At 43.6% G+C, this 26,774-nt stretch overlaps 1 protein-coding gene across 1 annotated transcript in view; it reads left to right on the top strand.

Moving 5' to 3' along the window:
* The window catches only part of LOC147889082 (alanine aminotransferase 2-like), a 261,417-nt gene that overhangs the window by 205,524 nt on the left and 29,119 nt on the right, over positions 1 to 26,774 (top strand). The window contains exon 12 of the mRNA XM_087392259.1: positions 5,992 to 6,146. Within this exon, the coding sequence (XP_087248385.1) occupies positions 5,992 to 6,146 (155 nt within the window). The remainder of the gene's footprint in view (positions 1 to 5,991; positions 6,147 to 26,774) is intronic.

The following is a 26,774-nucleotide window of genomic DNA, read 5'->3' on the forward strand; positions in this document are numbered from 1 at the left end:
CCTTCCTTGCCAATAACTACTACTCTCTTCTGCTCTATCGTCTTGTCCTTCTGGCCTCCCTTTCTCTTGGCAGGAGCCCTCTGCTCCATTGTCACTCTTTTGCTCCCCATTGTGACCCCTTCCTGCCCCCCTTCCCTTTGTCACCTTATTTGCCCTCTTGCTGCAGTAACACCCCCTTCCCTTGTCACCTTGTCCCTCCTACACCCCATCCTACCTGTCCCTTCTGCTAGTGCCCCCGCCTTTCCTCATCACCTTTGTCTGCCTCCAGGTGTCCCGCATCGCCTTGTCTACCTCCCTCTCCCTTGCTTTTTGTGGCGATCCACCTCCCTTTTCACCTTCGTCCCTTCTCTTTCTTTCCTTCTCTTCATACCTTTTGCCCCTTCCTCGTGGTGGTATCCCTTCTCCCCTGCCCTCCCCTTTCTTCTTGGCAGCTACATCCTCTAAACTCACCATCCTACCCCTATTCGTTGTTCTGTCATTTCCTCTTCTCTTCTTCTTCCATGGTGACCACCCCCCATTCTTACCCCTCAAAGACAAGTAGATTGAGGTGCTGCATTTTACCCTCACTATCTTAACCAAAAGGTTCATCACGTCCATAAAAAAGGTATCTCGCAAAGATGCATACTTCGAAAAATCACCTTGAGAAGAAGGTTCCTTAAAGTTAGGGCCCTCCATGTTCCTCACTATGGTCGTTTGTGACCTGAGGTTGCTTCTACAAGGCAACTCATAATACAAAGTATAGCTTAGCATCGATTGGATTTATAGAGTTTGATGGTATCACTATGGACAAGATGACATGTCAAGATTTTATAGACTTTATGATTGGGCGTTTTATACTTTCTTTCTCCTTGTCTCTAGGTAGATCCCATGGTCACCACTTTGCTTTGCTTTCCTACAGTGTGTTCGAAGTCTTGGCCTATTGCCTACACGTGGTTGGATGCATATTTTGAGCAATGCGAGTCCTTCACAAGTGGGCATAGACTCTGTCTTGAAAGAGGGCAAAGACACTTTCCTCAATAGGTAATTGTTTTCCTAGATATATAAAGTACGGGAACATTGCTATCGTAATTTTGTCATAGACTTGTGTTGGCAGCCGTCTTCGACGGCACCTACTATAACAATGCAAATCTTTTTTGTGACAGCTTCTCAATACACATAAGGGGCGACACAAGTGCACATGTGGACATCAACTTACTGGTGCATCCCTTGGTCACGTTCTTCTTCCACCTCTTGTTGCTTTCTTGCTTTCTTCTACCTCTCCAATGTGACCCACAGGTGTGACAACGGCGCTTGTTCGCCACAGGGCCACAGGCAGAAGACCACAGCGGGCCATACATGCCAATGCTCCATCACAGGCTTTATGCCACTACAATAGCCTCACACAGCGACACACCCCTCTCAAGATTGATGCCTCGCCTTGGAGAGCTTTCCTCTCTATGTATTGATGCCATTCTAGTGATGTCCGTGGTTACGATCATGATTATGGGCTTTTTCCTTTTTATACTCATCATGGGTGTTGATGCCCGCCTAGCGGCTCCACTGCTCAGATCATTGTATCAGGTTTCTTGCAGTCTCATAGACCCTTTGGTCTTTCCAAAAACTGTTAATAAATTTTCTTTATTTCTTTCTCATCTCTTTTGGGTATCCTCAATCCCACCATTCTTAATCCTTGCAGTGTTCTTCTCATGACATTAACACCCAACAATCCAATATGTTGATGCACATGTTTTTCCCCTTGATCCTGATCTCAATGGAACACCATTACCGATGTGGGGACAAGGGTGGACTACAAAACATTCTTGACAGCATGGGCAGCCTTTGGATCAATGCAGCCATCCAATTGCTTTCTTCTCAGTTTCTAGTTTTCCCATAGGATATTTTACATCTAGAGTGTGGACAAGATCATATTTTCCCTTCACACCATTTGATGTAGTAGCAGTTGCTGCCATTTCTGCCTATGGTGTCCTTGTTGAGGATCGCTAGCAAGCAATGCACCCTTTTAGTCCACAAGATGTCCAAGGTACTGCACCACAAGATGGGGACAAAAGTGGCCGTGTACAAGCAAAGCATGATTGTGAATATGTTTTGCCACCATATGGTAAGCCTCACATTTTATTCGACATTGCTAGTAAGCAAAAGCTGCAGTGTCTATCTTCATATCCAACAAATTTTTGTCTCAAAGAAAAGACTAATATTAAGTATGAATGAAACTCCAAGAGCAAATCTCAAGGGAGAAGTACACACATGTGAAGCATAAGAAAACAATACCAGAATAAGGAAAAATCAAGCTTCTATAAAAGAGTTTGAAACTATCCAAGGCTGCGGCTGAAAGTGCAACCTCAACCCTGTGGGGGATTCCAAGAAGAATGGGAAGCCACTCCACTCCCTCAAGAAAACGTTCCTCTTGGTAGAGACTTCTTGCGAAGACCCTGTACGCTCCCCCAAATGGCTACCAAGGTGTGTACCATGTTTGTCTAGATACTAGCCAATGTGAGTGTAGGGTGGACCTAGGAACCATCAAAAGCCCGGTGCATTTGGATCTCCAAATATGCCATGCTGATATGCTTGCCAGAATCTCCCATGATGCATCCACAAAGGCATGCGTAGGTCTTTGTGCGGAGAGCCCGGAACATCAACCAAATAACATGACTCAACGAAATGTCATCGAACCACATGAGTCTAAGAAGAGTCATGTTTCTTGTAAAACACTTGAGGCCCCAAAAGAGAGCCAAACTACTGAGGCTCAAGTCATGAAGAAAGAAGAACACATAAAGGTGTATAATATAGCGATTCCCTTCCAAACGTGGAATTTGCCCCAAACCTCAACCTCCATTGATTCACTATAGTCCTTCCATGAATAGAAAGCCAAAATAAAAGAGTAATTTTTCTATTCTTGAGGGATTTCTAGAGCCTCTTCCAAAAGGATTTTTGCAAATTAAAAAAAACCTGAAAATTCTCCCAAATGGGGAGCTCTGGTGGCCTTCTAGCCTCTAAGGTTGAGCTGAAATCCCCTGGCATTACTAACCGTATATTGAAAGAAGGGGAGCCTCTTCTCTAGATGCCCTACATCAATCCATTGCCACTCCCCGGAGTCCGGCTTAAAATACTTTATGGGGACACTCCATAGAGCCAAAGACTTTATGAGCCCAAGTGAATGTGATCTGGGTTAGGGTCTAGATACCATCCTGACTCAAAAAAGAACCTCTTCACATGACCTACAATCCTGATATGCTTAAATGCAATATGCATAAGTATATTATCTGTAGATCTCGATAACTTGTCCCCAAATTGAACATTGAAGACCAAGGCATCCCCATCTGATCCTTGTAGTCCCACAACCTAAAGTGGGATCCTTGATCTTGTAAAGGCCCCTAGCCACGTGTCGTGAGAGTGAAACTTGTCACCTGGAAGAACCCAATCCAAGGGTATGGCTGCATCAATTTGTGGGATTCTCCCTGCACTCCTTTGAGGTGACTTACTAAGTGGAATTTGCAATGATCTGGAAGGCATTTGAAGATTTTCCAAGAATCCACAGAGGAAGCAAGACCTCTGTCCCATGAAGACCACTGCTTTTAGTGAGAAGTACCTAGTGGTTTGCCATGATCATCAAGTATATTGTCATTCTATATGGCTGGCTGCCTATCAATCTCTTCTCCAGAGGAAGGGGGGAATGTCCGAGGAGTACTCTTGAAGCTGGCCCAAGCTTTCAAATCCACTTGGTACTATCCCTCTAATCTCCACTTATGGAAGGAGAGCAGGACTATATGCATCTAATGAAAAAATTCTTCCAAGGTTCCTAGCAAGATTTGTCTAACCACCACTTGAATAATAAAGCTTTGTTGTGCAAGTCTGGATCTATGATATTGAGGACACCACTTGGGTAGGTCAGAGTCTCCCAAGTCTCCCTTGCTCTGGTGTCTACTGAACCACCTTGACTACTCCGAAGAAAATTCCTCATTGGTCTTTTGAGCTACATGATGCAGTCCCTAGAATGGCACCAACAAGACCACATAAATAGTGACATGGCCAATAATACTTGGTTGACCAACACCACCCTGGAGGCAAGCTCAAGTTTAGTTGAGCTCCAAAAAAGGAGTTTCCACTTGATACCCCCAAAACTGTGGAAAATTGTGCCCCTACTTTCCTGCTTTCAGCTTAAATGAGTTGGAAAGAGCTTAGTTACTAGAGCCTAGAGTGGATGCTTAAATTGAAAAATGAGTGGATCTCTCACATGTGTGATATCTTATTTTCTTGAGGATGAGAATATGAAAAATGATCCTAAAGCTTAATATACCCAATGTTTGAAACAGCCACGTAGAGCCACGTGGCATCAACAGGATGCGCTAGGTGCAGAGTCCTTATGCCCGCCGCATCGCCACACAATGCCTCTACTTCACCTAAAAAGAGCCGGCTGGGATGAAGGGGAGGGGTTCTTCCCTTCTTTATATCCAAGGCTCACAAATTTGCACAATTGCCTATGGGATTAATCCCTACGGCCTTTCTACCACATATTGAATGTGTGCGCCATGGGCCTTTTAAGCCTCCCATTTTTCCATTAATCACATACACTTTGCTAGGTGCCACAAGAGGGTTAGGACCACACGAAAGGGCCCCAAAGCCCCATATTCCAACACCCCCTCATGGTCCCAACACCACGAGTTGACATAGACCAATCAATGCTGAACATCTGCAAGGACCAAATCAGCCATACTCAATACTTCACTAGTGGTAGAGCCAAGTCAGTCAAACAAGTATTGTAGGACAGATTACATAGTCAACAACAATAGGTTGCCACGAAATACACCCAGCAGACTTTTCAGATAGAGCACACACGGGGGCAGTCACCTCCCATGAAATGTTCGTCTATTCAGTCACACAGAGCATCTATTGGCCAATACACAATAGACTGCCTTGAACATAATGCGCACGTGGGTCACCACATCCCATGTGCACATGCAGTCTCTAATGTCTTCAAATGTCAACCGCCGTGAACAGGCAGTTCACAACCAGAGATGCACCGTGCCAAAGTACACATGCCACCACCACTATCAGTGCACAATCCTGTAGGGCTGCCCCCTACTCTAATATAATGTTGGAAATAGCCACGTAGAGCCACGTGGTGTCACCCAGATGTGCCGGGTGTGGGGGTCCCAATCACTGCCTTATAGCCACACAATGCCTCCTTTTCACCCAAAAAGAGCCGGCTAGGATGAAGGCAAGGGTTTTTTATATCCAAGGTTCACAACTTTGCACATTTGAAGAGTGAACTATCAACATTGTATAGAATGAACCCAATAGGAGTAAACCTCAAGGACATTTTTGTATGGCCGTGACTCTTGTTTGACTTACTAATTGTATTGGGACATATGTTATATGTATATTGAGACATCGCAGAGTTTGATACCTTATGGTAAATTTTCCTTCCTTAATGGAAAGGGAATATCTTATATTATTTCCAATATGCCTTTCTAGAGATGACAGTGCATGAGGAGCATACACATTGGGGTGCAACATCTATGTTCCACATATATTGCATGACCTACTTGGTTATATGTCAAAGGCATACCTTCATATGCAGTGGTCCAAGTTACTTATATGTAATTCCAAAGCTGCAAATATAAGGGACTGTGCTTACTTAATCTACTACTATGAAAAATTTAGCATTTGTTGTTTTAAGCACAAAATGAGGTCCTACATAATAAACCTAGATGTTCTACTGGCAATTTTTAAGACTACTTTAACTATCATATTTTTGCCTTCTGAAATGCCATACCCTCTTTGAATTGTACGTTACTGTATAATGTTGAAAACTGTAGTGGTGCTGGATATATGTTCGGCATGCTATGCCTAAACATTCTTGGTTTGTTTCATGTTTACTTTCAATCTTGTGGGGTTGGACCTATGTGCTATTCATTATAAAGCTAATCTTGATTGTGGAGCTTATTGCATGCAAATTGATTAAGTGGCATTGCATCGCACATATGGTTTCAGGATACCATGGGGAGTGTGGCCGGAGAGGAGGTTATATGGAAGTAACTGGCGTAGATGCAGATGTGAAAGAACAATTGTATAAGGTGGCCTCTGTGAATCTTTGTTCAAATATATCTGGTCAAATATTGATGAGCCTTGTTATGAATCCTCCGAAGGTATGACCACTAAAACTTAACACTTGTGTTTTTGTTCTATTGAAGCAGGAAAGCTGAGTAGAACTGATGCTAGATGCTTTAAAGAAATCCCTAGATATGTAGGAATAACTACTCATCTTTTTTCAATAACATCAAAGGGACATATATGCTGGAAATGGAATGCAGTGTAAAAGTTTTAAAGCTGCATTTTTTCCATTGGATATGAAATTATGTTGAATAGTCCTTAGCCATGCTTGTCCAGTTGATGTGTATCAAAGTAGTGTAGGTACTTTGTATCTTGATTGAAATCTACTTATGTTGTTAAGCCTTATGCGAGAGGCCATAGGCCATCGCTATGCTAAGGTCAAACAAAGAATCAAATACCAAATTTCGCCATCCATCTCTTACCATACACTCGAATCACACTTTCTTTCATCCATTTAATTATCATACACTTATTATTTCATGGTGCTCTAACCATGGTAGTCAAAGGAGACCATGGAAGTAAAATTCATGATAACCTAAAGAAACTTGATTTGCTTGACCGTATGAAAACACAAAAAAGTTTTGGGGAAAATCACCTAGAAACAAGTTTCATAGCAAAATTATAATGTTTCAGAAACTCTAATATGCATGTATGTTCATATTTAGCATACAAACTATGTATTGAAATTAGAAGGAACTGTGAAGCATCTCTAGCTCACAATTGCGGTTAAAATGTTGCTAATGGCAATGGAGAAAGACAATCTTTTTTTGAGTATGCAACGTGAAGCTTGCCCAAAGAGGATATGTGCCTTGCTTGCACATGAGCATATGACTTTCTAAGCCAAGGCCTTGTTAGATCAATCTTGGGGAGATCTAGAGTTATTCACTTCCTCCATTTCTTAAAAACTATAATCTTCTTGCCACTTTCTTTTCAGCAGGACCATTGAATTCGAGAGCTGAGAGGTCTCAGATTAAGAAATACGTTTAAACCTGAGGCCCACCTAAGTGCATTAGTTTCAATTGTTCCCCTTTTTGCTCCTATGTCTAAAAAGGAAACCTTTGCATCTTCCCATAAACACAGCCTGGACAAAGGAAGATATGTGGCTGCATAGGATCCAAGGCATCCATCCTATTAGGGCTTTTTATGTAAAGTCTTTTTGGGTCGATGTGAGCCATCTTGATGTGCCAAGGTTGTCTACTGACCCATTCTTCTTCATCCCTTTCCGATCAAATGTATAAAGGTACTACCTTAGCCCATGACTCACATAAATGGATCCTCTACAGGACATTTGTAATTCCTGAAGTTTATATCAGACTGTCATCACATAAGACTGAAAATGAAAGCAAATTCTTTCCAATACTTGGAAAATACTACACACTTTTTGGAGCCGAGTTGGGCTGTGGGCTGTGAGGTCCAGTCCTTGGGCTAGAATCATTGCTAATCATATCTTGGAGCAGAAACCAATTTAGGGTTGAGCTAGGAGCTCAACTCTAGCCCTAGGCTTAGAAATTCGAGCCACCCTCGAGCATAAGGTCTAGACCACCATGAGAGCTTGTCAGTTTCATGGTCAGATCATGCGTCCCATACACATGACCCTTCCCCTAGCTACAACTCCTAGGTCAGCAGGTCTACATCCACATGAGACATCCATTTTGATCAAGCTTCCCCCAATACTGTGCCCTATGCTTGTATTTATGAGCCTGGCCCAGCTATCTTTAGCAGCTGGCCCTGCTTTTAGGCTTCATGCCTAAAGTAGCTTTACTGTTCATTAGACCTCTACTTTTCTTGTAAAGTGGCTCCGAGTTATTATAAGGTACCTACATTGTAGTATGAAATAGTAAGGCAATAGTCAGCCAGATATCAGTTTGCCTTCCCAATATATTACCCATTTACTGGCCTGTCTGGCTACTCGGATCTTGACCAACTCACTTGCCTTTTGACGCAGTTGTGCCCAAGTGAGCTCCTTGGCTATCCATACTTTTGTTCCTTTTAATTTCTTGGATGGCTGAAGCAGCGAGTGTGTTAAGAGTAAGTGTAGTGTGGGTCCCAGCTTGATGGGTGCACTTTTTACCTCATGTGCTTCATCTTCGTCATCCTTTGGCAATGTAATCATTGGGATTAGCGACTTAATCTGCGCAAAGGTCTCATAAAATGAGTTTTCCTCCTTGTACCAGCCAATGGGAAGACCCTGGATCCTGATTTTAAGTGCATGATCACGTCTGTCCTCATGCTCCTCAATCTCTTTGTTGACCTTTGTATCCACCTCTATAGTAACCTCTGTCTTTATGGATTGAACTTCTGCATTAATAATATTCTTGACTATAGAAACCAATTGAGCGGTAGGGGTAGATGTCTTGCATGTTTGTATTACCTCATCTATCATTGCTTGCTTCCCAGGCCCTTCTAGATCTTGGAGACATGATTCCACTACTACCACACATAACTTAAGCTCTCGAATCTCTTGCTGTAACTGAAAAATCTATTCTTGAGGTCAGCTAATGAGTCAATTTTGCCTCTGATACGTCTTCGCATATGGAGTAGGGGTATGCGCAATCTATTTAGTGGAGTCAAGTCAGAGGGCTCATGACATTGGGCATCTTCGAGGACCCTGGCTGCTCAATTTCGGCCATGGTATCTAACAGCACCCCCAGCTGGAGCTAAACCCCAGGGTTGGGCTGGGGTTTGGCCCAACTTGGGCTTGGGGGAGGTGATTGGAAAGGCTATGGGGGGTGATCAGAAGTGGGTAATCGTTGAAGCGGAGGGAGCTGAAGGGAAATGTGCTAAAACGGAGAACTGCTCTGAGAAACGATGTAGAAACACATAGCTAGGGAATCGCATCACTCAGCTCAAAAGGATGATGAGGACTGTTTCTTGGTCATCTAGAGAGCTGCAGCCTGCTCCCCGTGGCGCTCCCTCCCCCCTTGCTCCTTCCTCCTAGTTGCATTTCCTCCCCGTCGTGCTCCCTCTCCACTTTCTCCTCTAGCTCCTTCCTCCTAGCTGCCTTTCCTCCCTTCCAGCCTTCTCCTTCAGCCCCCCAGCCCACCCTCAGCGAGCCCGCCTCCCCTTCTCAGCCTCCTCAGTCCTCTCGCCTCCCTCCCTTCCTAACAGTCTGCTTCCTCTATCTCGCCTACCTCCCTCCTCTTGCAACAGCTTGACTCAAGGAGTGACTACCAGCCACTCCATTACAGTCACGTTTGCTGCTTCCCAGGGTTTAGTAGCTGTGTCAGCAAGCTGCTATCAATTTGTACCTTCCAGCTGAAGTTTTGACTGTTCAAGGAGTGCCACCTTCTGCCCCATTCAAACCAGATGCTGTATCGAGGGCCTACAAACTGCGCCTGAAAGCTGCCTTTCGATTCGTACCATACAGCTTAAGATTCAACTATTTGAAGCTGAAGTTGAAGGGCCTTCAGCCTGCTCAAATCGCGTCCAATCTGTGGGCACTTAGACCAGGTCGAATCACGCCATAGTGCCTCAGTGGACGAGGTAATACAACCATATAATTTCCTCTTGCATCACCTCTTGTTATATTGTTAAAGAATTATGGAGATGACAGCAAAAGTGGAATACAAAGTTAACAAAGTCAACCTTCATGGGACACCACATAAAGCAAGATCCAACAACACTTGGCTCTTAGGATTGGGGGTTGTGAGATGGATGGTATAATAAAGGAACTTATGCAGAAGATAAGTTTAACAACTTTATAGAGAAATACCTAATGTTGAATGAAAGTATGGTTACATATGTGAGATTTGTCAAAAGGGGTCACATGCTCAAATCTTTTGTAGAAACAGGGCAGCAAAGATAGAGATTCTAAGGCAAACTCAAAATTTTAAAGGGCTCTAAGATCTAGATATTAGAAGATCTCACTTTGAAGATGTCACGTACACTCTAGGGATAGGTAGGCAAATGATGGCGGGCTAGAGTGCTATCCATGGGAACATGGGTCAGCAAGATTGTTTTTTCGCTTTTCTTGACACTTCTGTGCTTTTCTTAGCTGGATTTAGATGCTCGTTTGGGAGAGATTAAAATAAAATCGTTTAGACTTGTGATAATTCTTTCTATCTTAAATGGTGCATTGCCCTATTAGCTAGATTAGATGCTCGTTTGGGAGAGACTAAAATGAAATCGTTTAGACTACACAAGCAGTTGTAGCTTGAATGAAGAGATTTTGGACTACTTTTTTATTAGCCTTCTCCTTTAGTGCTAGCCTTCTTCATGGCTGAGTTTGCCCTTCACCTCTGGGGTGCCAACAGTAACTGAGTACGAAGACTTTGTACAAAAGGATGCTCAAGTATGTGTGGGTGTGTGGATTTGTATGTGTGAGAGCATATTTTTATACTATGGTCTACACCCACTGTTGGGCGCTGATGACGTCAGTGGGGATGTCATAGTAGCTAGTCCCTGCTATGCGTGATGGAGTTTATGGTTTTCAATCTGATGAGTGACTATCGTGAGATTGAAACTGCACTAGGTTGTGTTTTTAGAGGATGAGTTTGGGAATGTTCTTGGATTCATCTAGGTATATGCTTCTGCGGTATTAGCGGACATGCAAATTTCACCTTGTGAAGTTTTCGACCAAATTGTGACCTGCTGGTATTGTGATAATTCTTTCTATCTTAAATGGTGCATTGCCCTATCAGCTAGATTTAGATGCTCGTTTGGGAGAGACTAAAATGAAATCGTTTAGACTTCACAAGAAGTTGTAGCTTGAATGAAGAGATTTTGAACTACTTTTTGATTAGCCTTCTTCTTTAGTGCTAGCCTTTGTCATGGCTGAGTTTGCCCTTCACCTCTGGAGTGCCGACAGAAACTCAATTCGAAGAATTTGTATAAAAGGATGCTCAAGTATGTGTGGGTGTGTGGATTTGTATGTGTGAGAGCATATTTTTATACTATGGTCTACACCCACTGTTGGGCGTTGATGACGTCAGTGGGGATCTCATAGTAGCTAGTCCTTGCAAAGCGTGATGGAGTTTATGGTTTTCAATCTTATGAGTGACTATCGTGAGATTGAAACTGCACTATGTTGTGTTTTTAGAGGATGAGTTTGGGAATGTTCCTGGATTCATCTAGGTATATATTTTCTTAGCTATTCTTGGCAAGCACTAAAGGGAGTGCCAGGGCCATAGTTGCACACACCAGCTAGAGAAGGAGCAGAGCTAGGAGCCACCAGTGGAGCAGTTCACCAAGTGGTATGGGACACCAAGGGTGAGGTTTGGCTTGCAGGGCAGGCAGTTTCCACAAGTCTCTCTAGCATGGGCTCAGTGGGGCTGATCAAGTCTGTATCAGCATGGTTGGGAGGCGAGTTACCTGCACAAAATTCTGGTGTTGTAGACCATGGTTTCGATAGGGCTAGATCATGTGAGGGCGTGACAGATGGTATTAGAGCTGCCCTATCGTGGATGATCTCGATCATGGTTGAAGTGCCGTGAGGTATGCTGGAGTGTCGAATTCCAGGTATGGATCCAAATCGCAGTTTGCTGAAGATTTTGTTGTAGTTGTGATTTCGTCAGCTAGGGATGTGAATTCGTCATGATTGGAGAGAAAGGATCCTGATTGTAGTGCAAAAACACCTCATGGTGAGGAAGATTGAACCGGAGAGAAAAATTTGCTAGGAATTTGGGGAAAGAAGAGCAATAGCTTGTAGTTGTTGAGAAATCTGATGGGGGATTAGCAGGATAGAAGGCGAGTTTAACCTGGAAAGATGAATCCTAGATGCGAAATTTTTCCTTGAAAAGGAGTGATGGGACCTAGGTTCTGAAGAGTACGGTGCTGCAAATTGATTGACAAGGACCCAGTCAGGCTAGGAGACTTGCGTGGGATGGCGCATCAGGGAGAAGAGCCAGGGTGTGGCACAATTGGTTGGCCATGCTTTTAGGGTTTTGATTTTTTGAAAATTGCTTTTGGGAGCTTGAATTGCCAAAAGCAGTAGCCTCTGCTTTAGTTTGGATGGCTAAAGGAGAGAGAGAGAGAGAGAGAGTTTATTAAAGTCTTCGGAAGACCGATGGGTCTATGAGACTGTGAAGAATCCTGATACAAACAAATTGTGAGGGTGGAGCTACTAAACGAGCATCCACACCAATGCAAAATGCAAAAAGCTAGTGCTAACTACTAGATAGTCATGTCAGAGTGATTGACTACACACCATCATCATCATCATCATCATCATCATCAGTAGTTCATCTAGGTGGATGAGACAGCGGGAGCATGAAGTCGGCGATAGAGTGCCGTCGGTTGCTCGTGGGCGTGGTCCTATGTAGTCTCCTGGTCATAGCTCTGCGCCTAACAAGGGCTACAGTGACCCTTCTCGGTCGAGCTCCAGAGAGGGGATATCCCCAAGTGTAATCTGTGCGTCAATCCTTTGTCTGAGCTGTCGTGTCATTGGCTCTGGATCCCGATCGTGTCGGGGCTTCATAGTATGGGGGTCCACTTGCTCTAGCTAGAAGAACTCCATGATCGAGCTCTAAGAAGGGTCTACCAAGGAGGAGATCTGCTCCTGTCTCCGTGATCGAAGTAGACGCTCACAGTGCCTGACTGACTCATGGATGAAAGCCGCCAAGCATCTCTGGTTTGGATAGGAGAGAAAATAGGACAACACCCCAGAACTGTCTCTGAAGAGGCAGTAGAAGCATCCTTGGATCTCATAGTAAACTAGGCACTTAAAAAATGAAATGCTCCTCCAACTCGACCTCCTGTGTATCACATAATGTGCATGTGTGCCTCTCTCGGGGTAGACCCTCTGCCTGCCACTCTCAATGCGCAGTCTATGTAAAGAGCCTTGAAACTGCCCCCAGTAGAGATCCTCAGTGAGTGGGGTAAGTGGATCTGCGTATATCCTAGTGGGTGAATGAAACCCTCCTCTGTGATGTGTAAACAATGATCCCTGTAGAAGTTGAGCTTCATCAGAAGCTCGCTCGGTCCCAACCAGGTCCGGAATGTGTGTAGTTGTAAAAGATCCTTGCAGATGATTTGGTTGACCTCGTGTGACAAGAGAGGAGAGAATGGTGCATCAATGCTATACTGGAACGGAGGGAGTCTGTCCATGTGGAGCCCCAATCGCTCAAACTCTCTCTGTGTATGCATACTAGCATCTCTGGTCACTTGCTGCTGATAGTGCCATAGAAGAGGACAATGCTAGCCATGGTAATCTGTTGCGCTCAGAAGTTCAATCCCTGTATCCCTGGTATAGGTAGTTGATAACCTAAAATGCTGCATCCAGTTGTAGTGGGGATGACCCAAACTCATCCTGAATAATCTGGTGAGGGACGGACGGCTTACCGCGAATCATCCGCGATAGCATGAGAACCTGTAGCCGCTCCACACGAGCCCACTCTATATTTGATAGATCCAGCCCCCAACAAGGGTTGTTGTACATCCCCGCTGGACGAACCAAGGAGTCAAACAACAATCCCTTGGTCCGCAGATCCTGAAAGTGTAAGCGGAAGCACTGCCTCTCTAATATGGCCAATGAAGCATATCCCCTGCTCAGGCAGTTGTAGCATTGTCAGAGTAGAGTTTCCAATTGGTTCATTTAAGAGAGATGTTTTTTGACTTGGACTTTCATGCTCATCTGATGTTTTTGAGCAGGTGGATCTCTTGGTAGGATTGTCCTTCAGCCTATTGATTTCCATCAATAGTGGGTTGTTTCTAGCAAGGCGTCTACTTCTTCAGAGTTTTTATGAGCTCAAGAGTGAGCTCTTTGACGAAGATGAGTATGTTATGTGCACGCTAGGGACAGGCAGGCTGATGACGGGCTAGGGTGCTATCCGTGGGAACATGGGTCAGCAAGATTGTTTTTTCGCTTTTCTTGGCTTTTCTTGGCAAGCAAACTTCCCTGAGGCTATAAAGGGAGTGCCAGGGCCATAGTTGCACACACCATCTAGAGAGGGAGCAAAGCTAGGAGCTACCAGCACAGTAGCTCACCAGGCAGTATGGGACCCCGAGGGCGAGGTTTGGTTGGCAGGTTTGGCAGTTTCCACAAGGTTCTCTAGGGTGTTTATAGAGAAGGGAAAGCACGTAACTTAAAGACCTGAGTCTTAATTCATATAATGAAAGCCATATTGTGTTAGCATTTGAGAATAGATATGTTTCATAATAATGGTGGATATGTTCATGTACTCCCATGGAGATTTTGGTGGGCATGGAAGGATCTTCTCGGGCGGCTCAGGAGGACGGTTTTGCTCAAGGAGTGGAATGGCTCTACGTTTTTCTCGGAGTCCACCGTAGGGTTGAGTTCACACTTTCAGCCTCAACCTTGGTGCTTTCCTTGCTCTCTATGATGATCATGTTTTTTGCATGTTTAGGGTGTTTTGTTTCTCATGCCTTGCATGATGTATTTCTTCCATGAGTAGAAGTCTTTTCATACTTCATATTAGTCTTTTCATTGGAAAAAAAAGTGTTCCTCTATCTCTATCTCCTACATATCACATTAAGCGTAGATCCATCTCTCATGTGGAATGCCCTCTACCCATCTTGTGTCAATCTGTAGCCTATGAGAAGATACCTAGACTACTAGCCCTCTACTCATCCTATCTCAATCCGTAGCCTGTAAGGAGATACACAAAACTACCCAATCTCTAGATCCTCAGTGCATGTGGGAGATGGATCTAAGTGTGGCCCATTGGTTTGCTAAACCCTTCCTTTGAGATCTGAAGCAATGATCTCTATAGAAGCTGTATTGAAAGCTCAAGAGACACTGATGAGCTTCTGTACGTGTGGAGCTGTGATAAATCTCTTTGATGATTTGGTTCAGCTCGTGATAGGTGAGCAGAATGGATAGAGCCTCAAGGTTATATTGGAATGGTGGCAATCTGTCCATATATAGTCCCAAGGCTGCAAACCATCTATGTATCTGAGCATACCGAATCCGTTGATCTGCCTCTGCCTCAATTCGATACAGGAAGTCAAGGCCAGCCATGGAAATCATATGAGACACACTTTTCTTTTTTTGTGAAATCCATCAGGCTTTATATTACAATGAGCAGTCCCCAAACAAAGGGGTGACAATTACAAGATCAGAAAATATCATTATAAGATTAGAAAAGAGTATGATCTATGTGACGAGCATGCAGGCAATCAAAGAAAGATTGCGTCAATGACACCCAAAAGAAGGAAAATTTGGAGAAAGTGGGATCTCGAAAGACTCTATGATTACGGTCTTTCTTGAGACTCCAGAGTACCCAATAACAAATCCACGTGAAAACGAGATCAAAGCCTTTCCGCTTCGGGCAGATTCTGAACAGCAAAAAAAACTTTCCAAAGGAAGTTGTAGGAAAGCGAGCCCTTAGGTGTTGCTGCAGAAAAAAAAGAAAGTCAGGAGTGTCAGGGCAATGCCAAAAAAGATGAGCCAAAGATTCCTGGGGATCCTGACATCTGTGACAACTAGGAGGAGCAATATGTCTGTGAGCTAATAGTTGACCAAATGGAATGATACCAAGAATCACCTGCCACAAAAAAACTTTTTGTCAAAGAGGAGCTTTGGAAGTTTAAAGTCGTCTTAATCTTTTCTGCCACCATCTGGCATCACGATGCATGCACCAAATCTGATTTGCTCTATCTGAAATCCAAGGTGAAGGCATCAAAACCTTATAAAGCTTAGCAACTGTGATGTGAGCCAACATCAAAGGACGAGTGAGTGAGCCCTAACAATGTAAAGCCCAATCTTCAAGAGGATATTGAAGTTCAAGTTTTGGAATTGGTATGAAAGATTGAAGCATCTGCATAAGGTACTGCCATAAAGTTCAATAATGCAGACACAAACCATATTTTCTGACTGCAGAAGGAAAAGATAGCAAGGTATCATCAGGTTGAAGAACATCATCAACAGTCTGAATCCTTTAAAACTGATAAAATAAGAGCGCCAAGGCTCTTGCAAGGCTAGTGGATGAGCAAAACATGGTCATAAGAGCATCAGTTTGCTCTCGACGATGCAGTGCCTCTGTTCACCAAAAATGCATGGTGGTCTGAATATTCTGAATATTCACATACACATTTTAGCACATAAAGGCAAAATGATGCTGGAATTTATGCAGGGAAATCAGCCTTGGGCTGCTATGATGTGTCACTTACTCACATACTTATCCACTCATGCATTTGGCCACTAGCAACCTTCTCAGTGGGATTTTCTGTTTGGATACATTGATGGCAAAGTTAAGAAATGTCCCTTTGTTTCCTGCATGTTTTCGGACTGGAAAGCGATTCTCTCTCATCTTAAATGGCAAGGTCGTGATTCTGTGAATGGTAATTCCCTAAGGGCTGAGACTTTACATTGGTCATATGACACACACACTTTTTTTTTTAGTAATATCCAGTGCTGTATTTATATGCTCATAAATTTACAAGATGGGAATTCTCCAAAATGGAGAGTATCCCAAAGATCAGAAACATAAAAAGAAAAGCTCTATGCAAGAAGCATCTATATCACCCTCATGGCAGGCATCATATAAGGATTGCCGCAATGAGGCTCGGAAAGATTCATATGACTTGTGAATCTGCCGACCTAAGTATGCCAAATTATGCTCACTCCAGATTGTCCAAAGAGCCCAATATCTCACCCAAGAGAGAAATAGTGAGTATTGAGACAAAGACCTCATAAATCTGCCAAATAACCAAATATGTTTCCCAAATCTGTGACTCCGGAAACGGAGCCAAAGATGATCTGAAATTCTCCCGAGGAGGTTCCTAGAACACTAGCAATGCCAAAGCAAATGAGGGACAGTCTCTGAAGGAGCCTAACATCCTAAACATGTGGATGGTGCAATGCGACGTTTGGCAAGTGTGACTCCCACTGACAATGTGCCTGTCATGCATCTCCAAAGAAAAAGTCTTTGTTTCAAAGGCATTTTACACTTCCATAATATCTGGAGATTCTTCCGCCACCATGAGAGAGGCTTCCTGATATGCCACAGAGTATTAGCATATTGCCGAACCCATGGAGCAGGCTGAAGAAACCTGTAGGCTTTGATGGAGGTCAAGGCAGGCAGAGGAACATGATGAGAGCATGTAGCAGAGGGTTGCAATTGCCAATCCATAAGCCTGTCTGTGTCAGCCACAGGGGGAACAAGTAGAAAAGGATGTAACAAATCAGCAATTGTCTTCCATATCGATCTATGGTGCATTCCCAATGCATAGGAAGCAGTGGCGTGAGGAAAAGATAAAACATAGCCCTGATTATCTACCACATCATGTATGTATCTAATTCCCAATTTCATGAGATTGTATGCCCGAACAGGTTCCTGTAAAGCAAGTGGAATGTCAAAGATGGCACTCCAATGAATACTTTCTTGCCTCATTGAGTTAGCCCCCGAGCAATTATCAGGAGTCCATTTGACCTTAGAAAGGACTTGTTTTCATTTGACCTTAGAAAGGACTTGTTTCCAGTCAAGTATCAGAGCAGTAGAGAAAGGACAGCCAGGTATCTTCCCTACAAATCTCCCAATGACAACCTCCCAATGATCAGTAGTCCAATGACCATAAGCACGAGTCCTCATGTTGACACACATGGATGCTATCATACAAGTCCATGGCTGTTGTTGGCGGAAAAAAGTATGGAGCATAGTCGCCTTCCTTGCAAGTACATGATATCTTATGTTGAGGATATTAAGTCCACCATGCAACCTAGGAGAGCACACCATTTCATCTTCATCAGTCTCAATGCTTTCACAGCAGTTTTTGTCCTCCATAACATCTCCATAGCTTGAGACATAAAGGCTGAAATATCTCTGGAGGACCAATGCAGCAAAGGCAAAAAAAACTGGACATAGGACATTACAATGGACTGTACTATTCTGTGCCTGACATGAAGTGGCCAAGTAGAAATTTTCTAGTATTCCAGTTTATGTTGAAGTCTTTGGAAGATCCATTTTAACTGCTGCTTCCTGATGATATGCCATCCTATAGGATATCCCAAATGCCTGACTACATCTTTGGAATGCACCACCTGACCTGGCCAGAGAATAGAATGCCAATCACATTGTTTCAGGGGAAGCAATTTAGATTTGTCAAAATTGACATGCAATCCCGCTGCCAATCCATACAATGATAGAGTGGTCATAAGCATGTGAACTTCCCGGGGAGAATTCTGTGGCATAAAGAAGGAATCATCAGCATATGCTTGTGCCAAAAAAGATGCAGCCCCATGGATTTGAAGACCAGTCATCTGTCCTGTGTTTGTAAGATGATCAAGATACATTAAGAGGGGATGAGTTGCAATGGCATAGAAGAGAGCACTAAGAGGGCAGCGCTGTCTAACTGATCTACCCAATGTCCATGACCGAGATTCCATGACCGAGATAGATGATCCCCAAGAATGGACTGAGAAGTAGAGCCAGAATAAAGCCAGTAAATTGCATTTGCTATTTTTGGACCAAAGCCCAACTTTGTCATGATTTGAGAGATAAAATCCCATTGAACAGTGTCAAATGCCTTAGCAATATCTACCTGCAATATGAGCACATCTTGATGCGAGTACTTAGCATATTCAATTGCAGTCAATACATTGGAGATATTGTCATGGATTTGTCTTTGCGGCACAAACTCATATTGATGAGGATGAAGGCCCGCATTCAGTATCCCGTGAAGCCTATACACAATCATTTTGGCAATGAGTTTGTAGCTACAGGCATCAAAGTAATAGGCCTCCAATCTGACATATGGTCACACAGATGTTTTTTGGGCACAAGTTTGACTATGCCATGCTTCCAAGAGTGCGGTAACTGATTTTCTTGCCAGGCAACATTGATCATTTGCAAGAGGACATCTTTCAAATCATCCCGAAAAGAAATATAAAATTCCAGCGTAAGGCCATCCCAGCCAGGGGACTTGTATTTGCTGAGGTGGGACAATGCATTATCAAGTTCTGTATCAGTAAAAGGTCTCTCCAAGGTAAGAGCATCATCCATTTCCACTATTTCAGAAACATATTGGAGGAATTCAGTCCTCGCATCAATCATTTGATTTGATGGGGAACCAGGAGCAGAGAACAATTTCTGGAAATAATTTTGGCATTCATCTTGGAGATCAGAGAAAGAGTGCGTCCAAGAGCCATCTAGCTTCCTTACCCTTAGACATGAGTTTTTATTTCGAGTAGCATGCAGGCCCTGGAAAAAGGCTTTTGATGAGCAGCCCTTATCCATGAGGGGCTTCATTCTTGCTCTAATCTGCCATTTGTCAAATGTCCTCTGATCATTAGCAGTCAATTTAATCCGAGCATGTGAAAGGGAATCATTTTCTGAATCAGAGAGAGGCCTTGACTGAGAAAGTTCAGTCAATTGTTGTGCTGTCCTTTTTGCCCATTTAACCTCATTCCTCCGTTCAGTCATATGCCAGGTGCCATACTCACTAATGACATTCTGTATACGAGAAACAAAACTGTCCCAAGTATAATTCTTGTCCTCTTGGGCATGCAAAGGCAAAGGATGAATTGCAAGTCTGATCATTTTCTGGAAATAGTGATGTCGAAAGTAAGCCTGATTAACATGCAGCATGTCTAACCAGTGTGCATACACCGGAGTAGGTAGTGGTACCAGCATAATATATATCATAACCGCCAAAGTGATCATGATGACCAACCATAGAGTGTTGATTATGTTCTTGCAAAGAAACAATATCTGGCTGCATTTTATGTACATAATTCCAGAAAAGCCTCCACTTGGAGACATTGCAGAGGCTCTGTACATTGTATGTAAAGCACTTAAGTGTTTGGGACATAAGAAAGATATATACAGCAAGGTATCAGAATAAAACAAGACACAGAGAGGCAAAGCCTCTGCGTGCATGGGCTGCATTCCTTCAGGATCCATGAAAGACAGAGCATTTTCTCCTTCTTCTGAATCACATATGGGGATGCCCTTCTTCAATACCCCCACCCAATTGCGAAGGATAGGAGCTGAAGTAGAAGCCAGTCCGGGTGAGGGAGAAGAAGCATCCCATTGACGAGATTGAAGGGGGCGTTGCTTCAATATAACCACCTTCTTAGGTTATTGAAAGCCTTCCTGATCAATCCCCGCAGATTCCTTCATCTTCTCTTTTCCTTTATCTTTTCCTTTTCCAGCAAATGGCTGCACCTGATTGATTGGTTTGGCACTCTTTGCTCCATTTCTATTTGCTGTCTTAGCTTGCAAATTCTCATTCATTTCTCGTGTTTGGGGCGGCAAGGCATTAGGAGGGGGCTGATGCAGAACCATTGGGCATTCAGAGGCTAGATGCCCAAACTTGTGGTAGGCAAAACAAGCTCGTGCAAACACTCCCCACTTCAATTCAAAATACTTTTTTCCCAATTGCACTCCCTCAACTTCCACTGCAATAGAAGGAGGGGTAGGTGTATGAGTGTCCCAGAGAATGGAGAACCTGTTACGATTTCCCATAGGCCGTGGAGGACAAATGACCTGTCCCAGAGAAGCAGCAAGGCCAGGCAACTCTTCACGCATATAGTCCGGAAAGTTAACAACTTCAACCCATACAGGACAATGATGTCGTATAAGACTTTGATAATCCTTGTTTGGGGACCAGGGCATAGCATGTACCATCTGCTTGTCATAAAACAGGGGAGAGAATTCAAGGAGCCTCTGCTTGCACGAAGTATCTGATAAATGCACCTCATAAAAGCCTCTGGAAGCAAAATACACTCCCTCTACAAAGCATCCTCCAAGGATGGACTTAATCCACTGCGCGACATCGCTGGCCGCTGGGATTCTTCCTGGAAAGAAAATTATAACTGCAGTTTGAGACAACTTCCTGAGAGGATTCACGAGAGAAGGCGATTTCAATTTGTATGTGACCTCTGGAATCGGTTTGTCCCATTCCTGTCGTGACTGTTGACAGTCATCCTTAAGGGTGTCAAACACGTACTAAGCTTCCACAGTAAGTTCATCATCTTGTGATGTAGGTTCTGATAGACGACGCTTAGCATCTGCAGATCTTTCGTTGCGAGCATATGTACAAACATCCAAGTCTGAAGCCATGATTGAACTGTGGCAAGACAAGAAGGAGAAAAAGAGCGTACTGACACGGGACTGTACAAAGAAGTACAGACAAAAACAGCAAACGTGTACGGTGTTGGAGACAAAACTATACAGAGATGCAGACACAGGATTGGACAGAGTTGCAGGCGGGACTGTACGGAACTGTGTGCAAATCCGTACGGAGATGCAGACTGGACCGTATGAACAGCGTACGGGAGGTGTACGGGGACCGTACGGGTGTACGAAAACCCTGACAAGGCTGAAAGGCTGAGATCGCACCACAACACACACACAAAAAACAGAGAACTGCAGGAGGCTAGAAACGAGGTGGAAAAGAGACCAGATAGAGGACTAGAGAGGTGCCTGGTAGCAGCAATCAAACCCAGGAGGACGCGGGCCTGTACCGAACAGCAGCGGCAGGCTGGAATCTGTACGGAACAGCCGTACGACCTGTATGGGTAGCCGTACAGGCTGTACTTGAGGCTGCAAAGGTCACGACGGGGAGTGGAAGGCACCGGGGACCCTGACGAGCTCGCGGGGATGGCATGGTCGTGCTCCTCAGCTCTCTCTCTCTCTCTCTCTCACGCACGCGCGCACACACACACACACGCACACACACACGCACGCCCACACACTCTCTCTCACACACACACACACACCTCTCTCTCTTCTGACAAACACACTTTTTTTTTGGTAATATCCAGTGCTGTATTTATATGCTCATAAATTTACAAGATGGGAAGTCTCCAAAATAGAGAGTATCCCAAAGATCAGAAACATAAAAAGAAAAGCTCTATGCAAGAAGCATCTATATCACCCTCATGGCAGGCATCATATAAGGATTGCCCCAATGAGGCTCGGAAAGATTCATATGACTTGTGAATCTGCCGACCCAAGTATGCCAAATTATGTTCACTCCAGATTGTCGAAAGAGCCCAATATCTCACCCAAGAGAGAAACAGTGAGTATTGAGACAAAGACCTCATAAATCTACCAAACAGCCAGAAATGTTTCCCAAATCTGTGACTCGGGAAACGGAGTCGAAGATGATCTGAAATTCTTCCGAGGAGGTTTCTAGAACACTGGCAGTGCCAAAGCAAATGAGGGGTAGTCTCTGAAGGAGCCTGACATCGTAAACATGTGGATGGTGCAATGCGACGTTGGGCAAGTGTGACTCCCATTGACAATGTGCCTGTCATGCATCTCCAAAGAAAAAGTCTTTGTTTCAAAGGCATTTTACACTTCCATAATATCTGGAGATTCTTCCGCCACCATGAGAGGGGCTTCCTGATATGCCACAGAGTATTAGCATATTGCTGAATCCATGGAGCAGGCTAAAGAAGCCTGTAGGCTTTGATGGAGGTCAAGGCAGGTAGAGGAACAGGATGAGAGCATGTAGTAGAGGGTTGCAATTGCCAATCCATAAGCCTGTCTATGTCAGCCACAGGGGGAACAGATAGAAAAGGAAGTAACAAATCAGCAATTTTCTTCCATATCGACCTATGGTGCATTCCCAATGCATAGGAAGCAGTGGCCTCAGGAAAAGATAAGACATAGCCCTGATTATCTACTACATCCTGTATATATCTAATTCCCAATTTCATGAGATTGTATGCGCGAACAGGTTCCTGTAAAGCTAGTGGAATGTCAAAGATGGCTCCAATGAATACTTTCTTTCCTCATTGAGTTTGTCCCTGAGCAATTGTCAGGAGCCCATTTGACCTTAGAAAGTACTTGTTTCCAGTCAAGTATCAGAGCAGTAGAGAAAGGACAGCCAGGTATCTTCCCTACAAATCTCCCAATGACAACTTCCCAATGATCTGTAGTCCAATGACCATAAGCAGAAGTCCTCATGTTGACACACATGGATGCTATCATACAAGTCCATGGCTGTTGTTGGCAGAAAAAAGTATGGAGCATAGTCGCCTTCCTTGCAAGTACATGATATCTTATATTGAGGATATTAAGTCCACCATGCATCCTAGGAGAGCACACCATTTCCATCTTCATCAGTCTCAATGCTTTCACAGCAGTTTTTGTCCTCCATAACATCTCCATAGCTTGAGACATAAAGGCTGAAATATCTCTGGATGACCAATGTAGCAAAGGCAAGAAGAACTGAACATATGACATTACAATGGACTGTACTATTCTGAGCCTGACATGAAGTGGCCAAGTAGAAATTTTCCAGTATTCCAGTTTATGTTGAAGTCTTTGGAAGATCCATTTTAATTGCTGCTTCCTGGTGATATGCCATCCTATAGGATATCCCAAATGTCTGACTACATCTTTGGAATGCACTACCTGACCTGGCCAAATAGAATGTCAATCACATTGTTTCAGGAGAAGCAATTTGGATTTGTCAAAATTGACATGCAATCCCGCTGCCAATCCATACAATGATAGAGTGGTCATAAGCATGTGAACTTCCCGGGGAGAATTCTGTGGCATAAAGAAGGAATCATCAGCATATGCTTGTGCCAAAAAAGATGCAGCCCCAGGGATTTTAAGACCAGTCATATGTCTTGTGTTTGTAAGATGATCAAGATACATTAAGAGGGGATGGGTCGCAATGGCATAGAATAGAGCACTAAGAGGGCAGCGCTGTCTAACTGATCTACCCAATGTCCATGACCGAGATAGATGACCCCCAAGAATGCACTGAGAAGTAGAGCCAAAAAAACCTAGTAAACTGCATTTGCTATCTTTGGACCAAAGCCCAACTTTGTCATGATTTGAGAGATAAAATCCCATTGAACAGTGTCAAATGCCTTAGCAATATCTACCTGCAATATGAGCACATCTTGATGCGAGTACTTGGCATATTCTATTGCAGTAAATACATTGGAGATATTGTCATGGATTTGTCTTCGCGGCACAAACCCATACTGATGAGGATGAAGACCCGCATTCAGTATCCCGTAAAGCCTATACACAATCATTTTGGCAATGAGTTTGTAAACTACAGGCATCAAAGTAATAGGCCTCCAATCTGACATATGGTCACACAGATGTTTTTTGGGCACAAGTTTGACTATGCCATGCTTCCAAGAGTGCGGTAACTGATTTTCTTGCCAGGCAACATTGATCATTTGCAAGAGGATATCTTTCAAATCATCCCAAAAAGAAATATAAAATTCCACCGTAAGGCCATCCCAGCCAGGGGACTTGTATTTGCTGATATGGAACAATGCATTATCAAGTTGTGTATCAGTAAAAGGCCTCTGCAAGGTAAGAGCATCATCCATTTCCACTATTTCAGAAACATATTGGAGGAATTCAGTCCTCGCATCAGTCATTTGATTTGATGGGGAACCAGGAGCAGAGAATAGTTTCTGGAAATAATTTTGGCATTCATCTTGGAGATCAGAGAAAGAGTGCGTCCAAGAGCCATCTAGCTTCCTTACCCTTAGACATGAGTTTTTATTTCGAGTAGCATGCAGGCCCTGGAAAAAGGCTTTTGATGAGCAGCCCTTATCCATGAGGGGCTTCATTCTTGCTCTAATCTGCCATTTGTGCAATTTCCTTTGATCATTAGCAGTCAATTTAATCCGAGCATGTGAAAGGGAATCATTTTTTGATTCAGAGAGAGGCCTCAAATGTGAAAATTCAGTCAATTGTTGTGCTGTCCTTTTTGCCCATTTAACCTCATTCCTCCATTTAGTCATATGCCAATTTCCATACTCCCTAATGACATTCTGTATACGAGAGACAAGGCTGTCCCAAGCATAATCCATGTCCTCCTGGGCATGCAAAGGTAAGGGATGAATCGCTAGTCTGATCATTTGCTGAAAATAGCGATGTCGGAAATAAGCCTGATTAACATGTAATAATCTACTAGAAAGGGGTGGCAAATCATCCAGTGGCATACCAAGGTGCAGATTCATCCATAATGGGGCATGATCTGACAAGCCCAATGAGAAATCTACGAGGAGATGAGGGCTAAAATATGCATATTGTTGTGGGTAGAACAAATACCATCTGTCAAGCCTTGCCCAGTATGTAGTAAGTGCATTGTGATGAAAAGTATAGCCAGGCACTGACCCTTGGAGGAGCAGCCATAAATCTTCAGCCTGCACAGAAAAAAGCATGCTATCCCATTTCTGCCTTTCCAATGATAGCATATGAGATCTTGAAGTGGTGTTATCTCTTTGCAGAGGGGAATTATTAAAATCTCCACAGATGAATGCATTAGATCTCCATGGATATTTGCTTAAAGAATCCCATAAAGAAGCCCTCATTGCAGAGGTCTGGGAGGCATAGATTGATGCAAACTCAAGAATATCACCACTGACATTACATTGTATGACCATCCATCTGCCACTGCTGTCATTGAAGGCTAACTGAGGCTCCAGCTCATGTCTAACCAGTATGCATACACGTGAGTAGGTGGTGGTACCAGCATTGTATATGTCATAACCGCCAAAATAATCATGATGACCAACCTTAGAGTGTTTATTATGCTCTTGCAAACAAACAATATCTGGCTGCATTTTATGTACATAATTCCAAAAAAGCCTCCACTTTGAGACATTGCAGAGGCTCTGTACATTGTATGTAAAGCACTTAAGTGTTTGATGCATGAAGGAGGTATATACAGTAAAGTATAAGGATAGAACAAGATGTCAGGAGAGGCAAAGCCTCTGCCTGCATGGGCTGCATTCCCTCATGATCCATGAAAGAAATAGCATTCTCCCCTTCTTCAGAATCACATATGGGGATGCCCTTCTTCAAAACCCCCACCCAATTTTGAAGGACAGGAGCTGAAGTAGAAGCCTGTCTTGGTGAGGGAGAAGAAGCATCCCATTGACGAGATTGAAAGGGGCGTTGCTTCAATACAACTACCTTCTTAGGCTGTTGAAAACCATCCCGATCAGTTCCTGCAGATTCCTTCATCTTCTCTTTTTCTTTATCTTTTCCTTTTCCAGCAAGTAATTGCACCTGATTAATTGGTTTGGCATTCTTTGCTCCATTTCTATTTGCTGTCTTAGCTTGCAAATTCTCATTCTTTTCCCGTGTCTGGGGCAGCAAGGCATTGGGAGGGGGCTGATAAAGAACCATTGGGCATTCAGAGGCTAGATGCCCAAACTTATGGCAAGCAAAACAAGCTCCCGCAAACACACCCCATTTCAATTCAAAATACTTTTTTCCCAATTGCACTCCCTCAACTTCCACTGCAATAGAAGGAGGGGTAGGTGTATCAGTGTCCCAGAGAATGCAGAACCTGTTACGGTTTCCCATAGGGCGTGGAGGACAAATGACCTGTCCCAAGGAAGCAGCCAGGCCAGGCAATTCTTCATGCATATAATCCGAAAAGTTAACAACCTCAACCCATACAGGACAATGATGTCGTATAAGACTTTGATAATCCTTGTTTGGGGACCAGGGCATAGCATGTACCATCTGCTTCCCGTAAAAGAGGGGAGAAAGTTCAAGTAGCCTCTGCTTGCACAAAGCATATGATAAATGTACCTCATAAAAGCCTCTAGATGCAAAATATACTCCCTCTACAAAGCATCCTCCAAGGATGGACTTAATCCACTGTGCAACATCACTGGCTGCTGGGATTCTTCCTGGAAAGAAAATGATTACTGCAGTTTGAGATAACTTCCTAAGAGGATTCACGAGGGATGGCAATTTCAATTTGTATGTGATCTCTGGAACTGATTTGCCCCATTCCTGTCGTGATTGCTGAAAGTCATC

This window comes from Dipteris shenzhenensis, chromosome 21 (genome assembly GCF_047967505.1).
Source record: "Dipteris shenzhenensis isolate YYH24624 ecotype China chromosome 21, Dip_SZ_1.0, whole genome shotgun sequence".
Lineage (NCBI taxonomy): Eukaryota > Viridiplantae > Streptophyta > Polypodiopsida > Gleicheniales > Dipteridaceae > Dipteris > Dipteris shenzhenensis.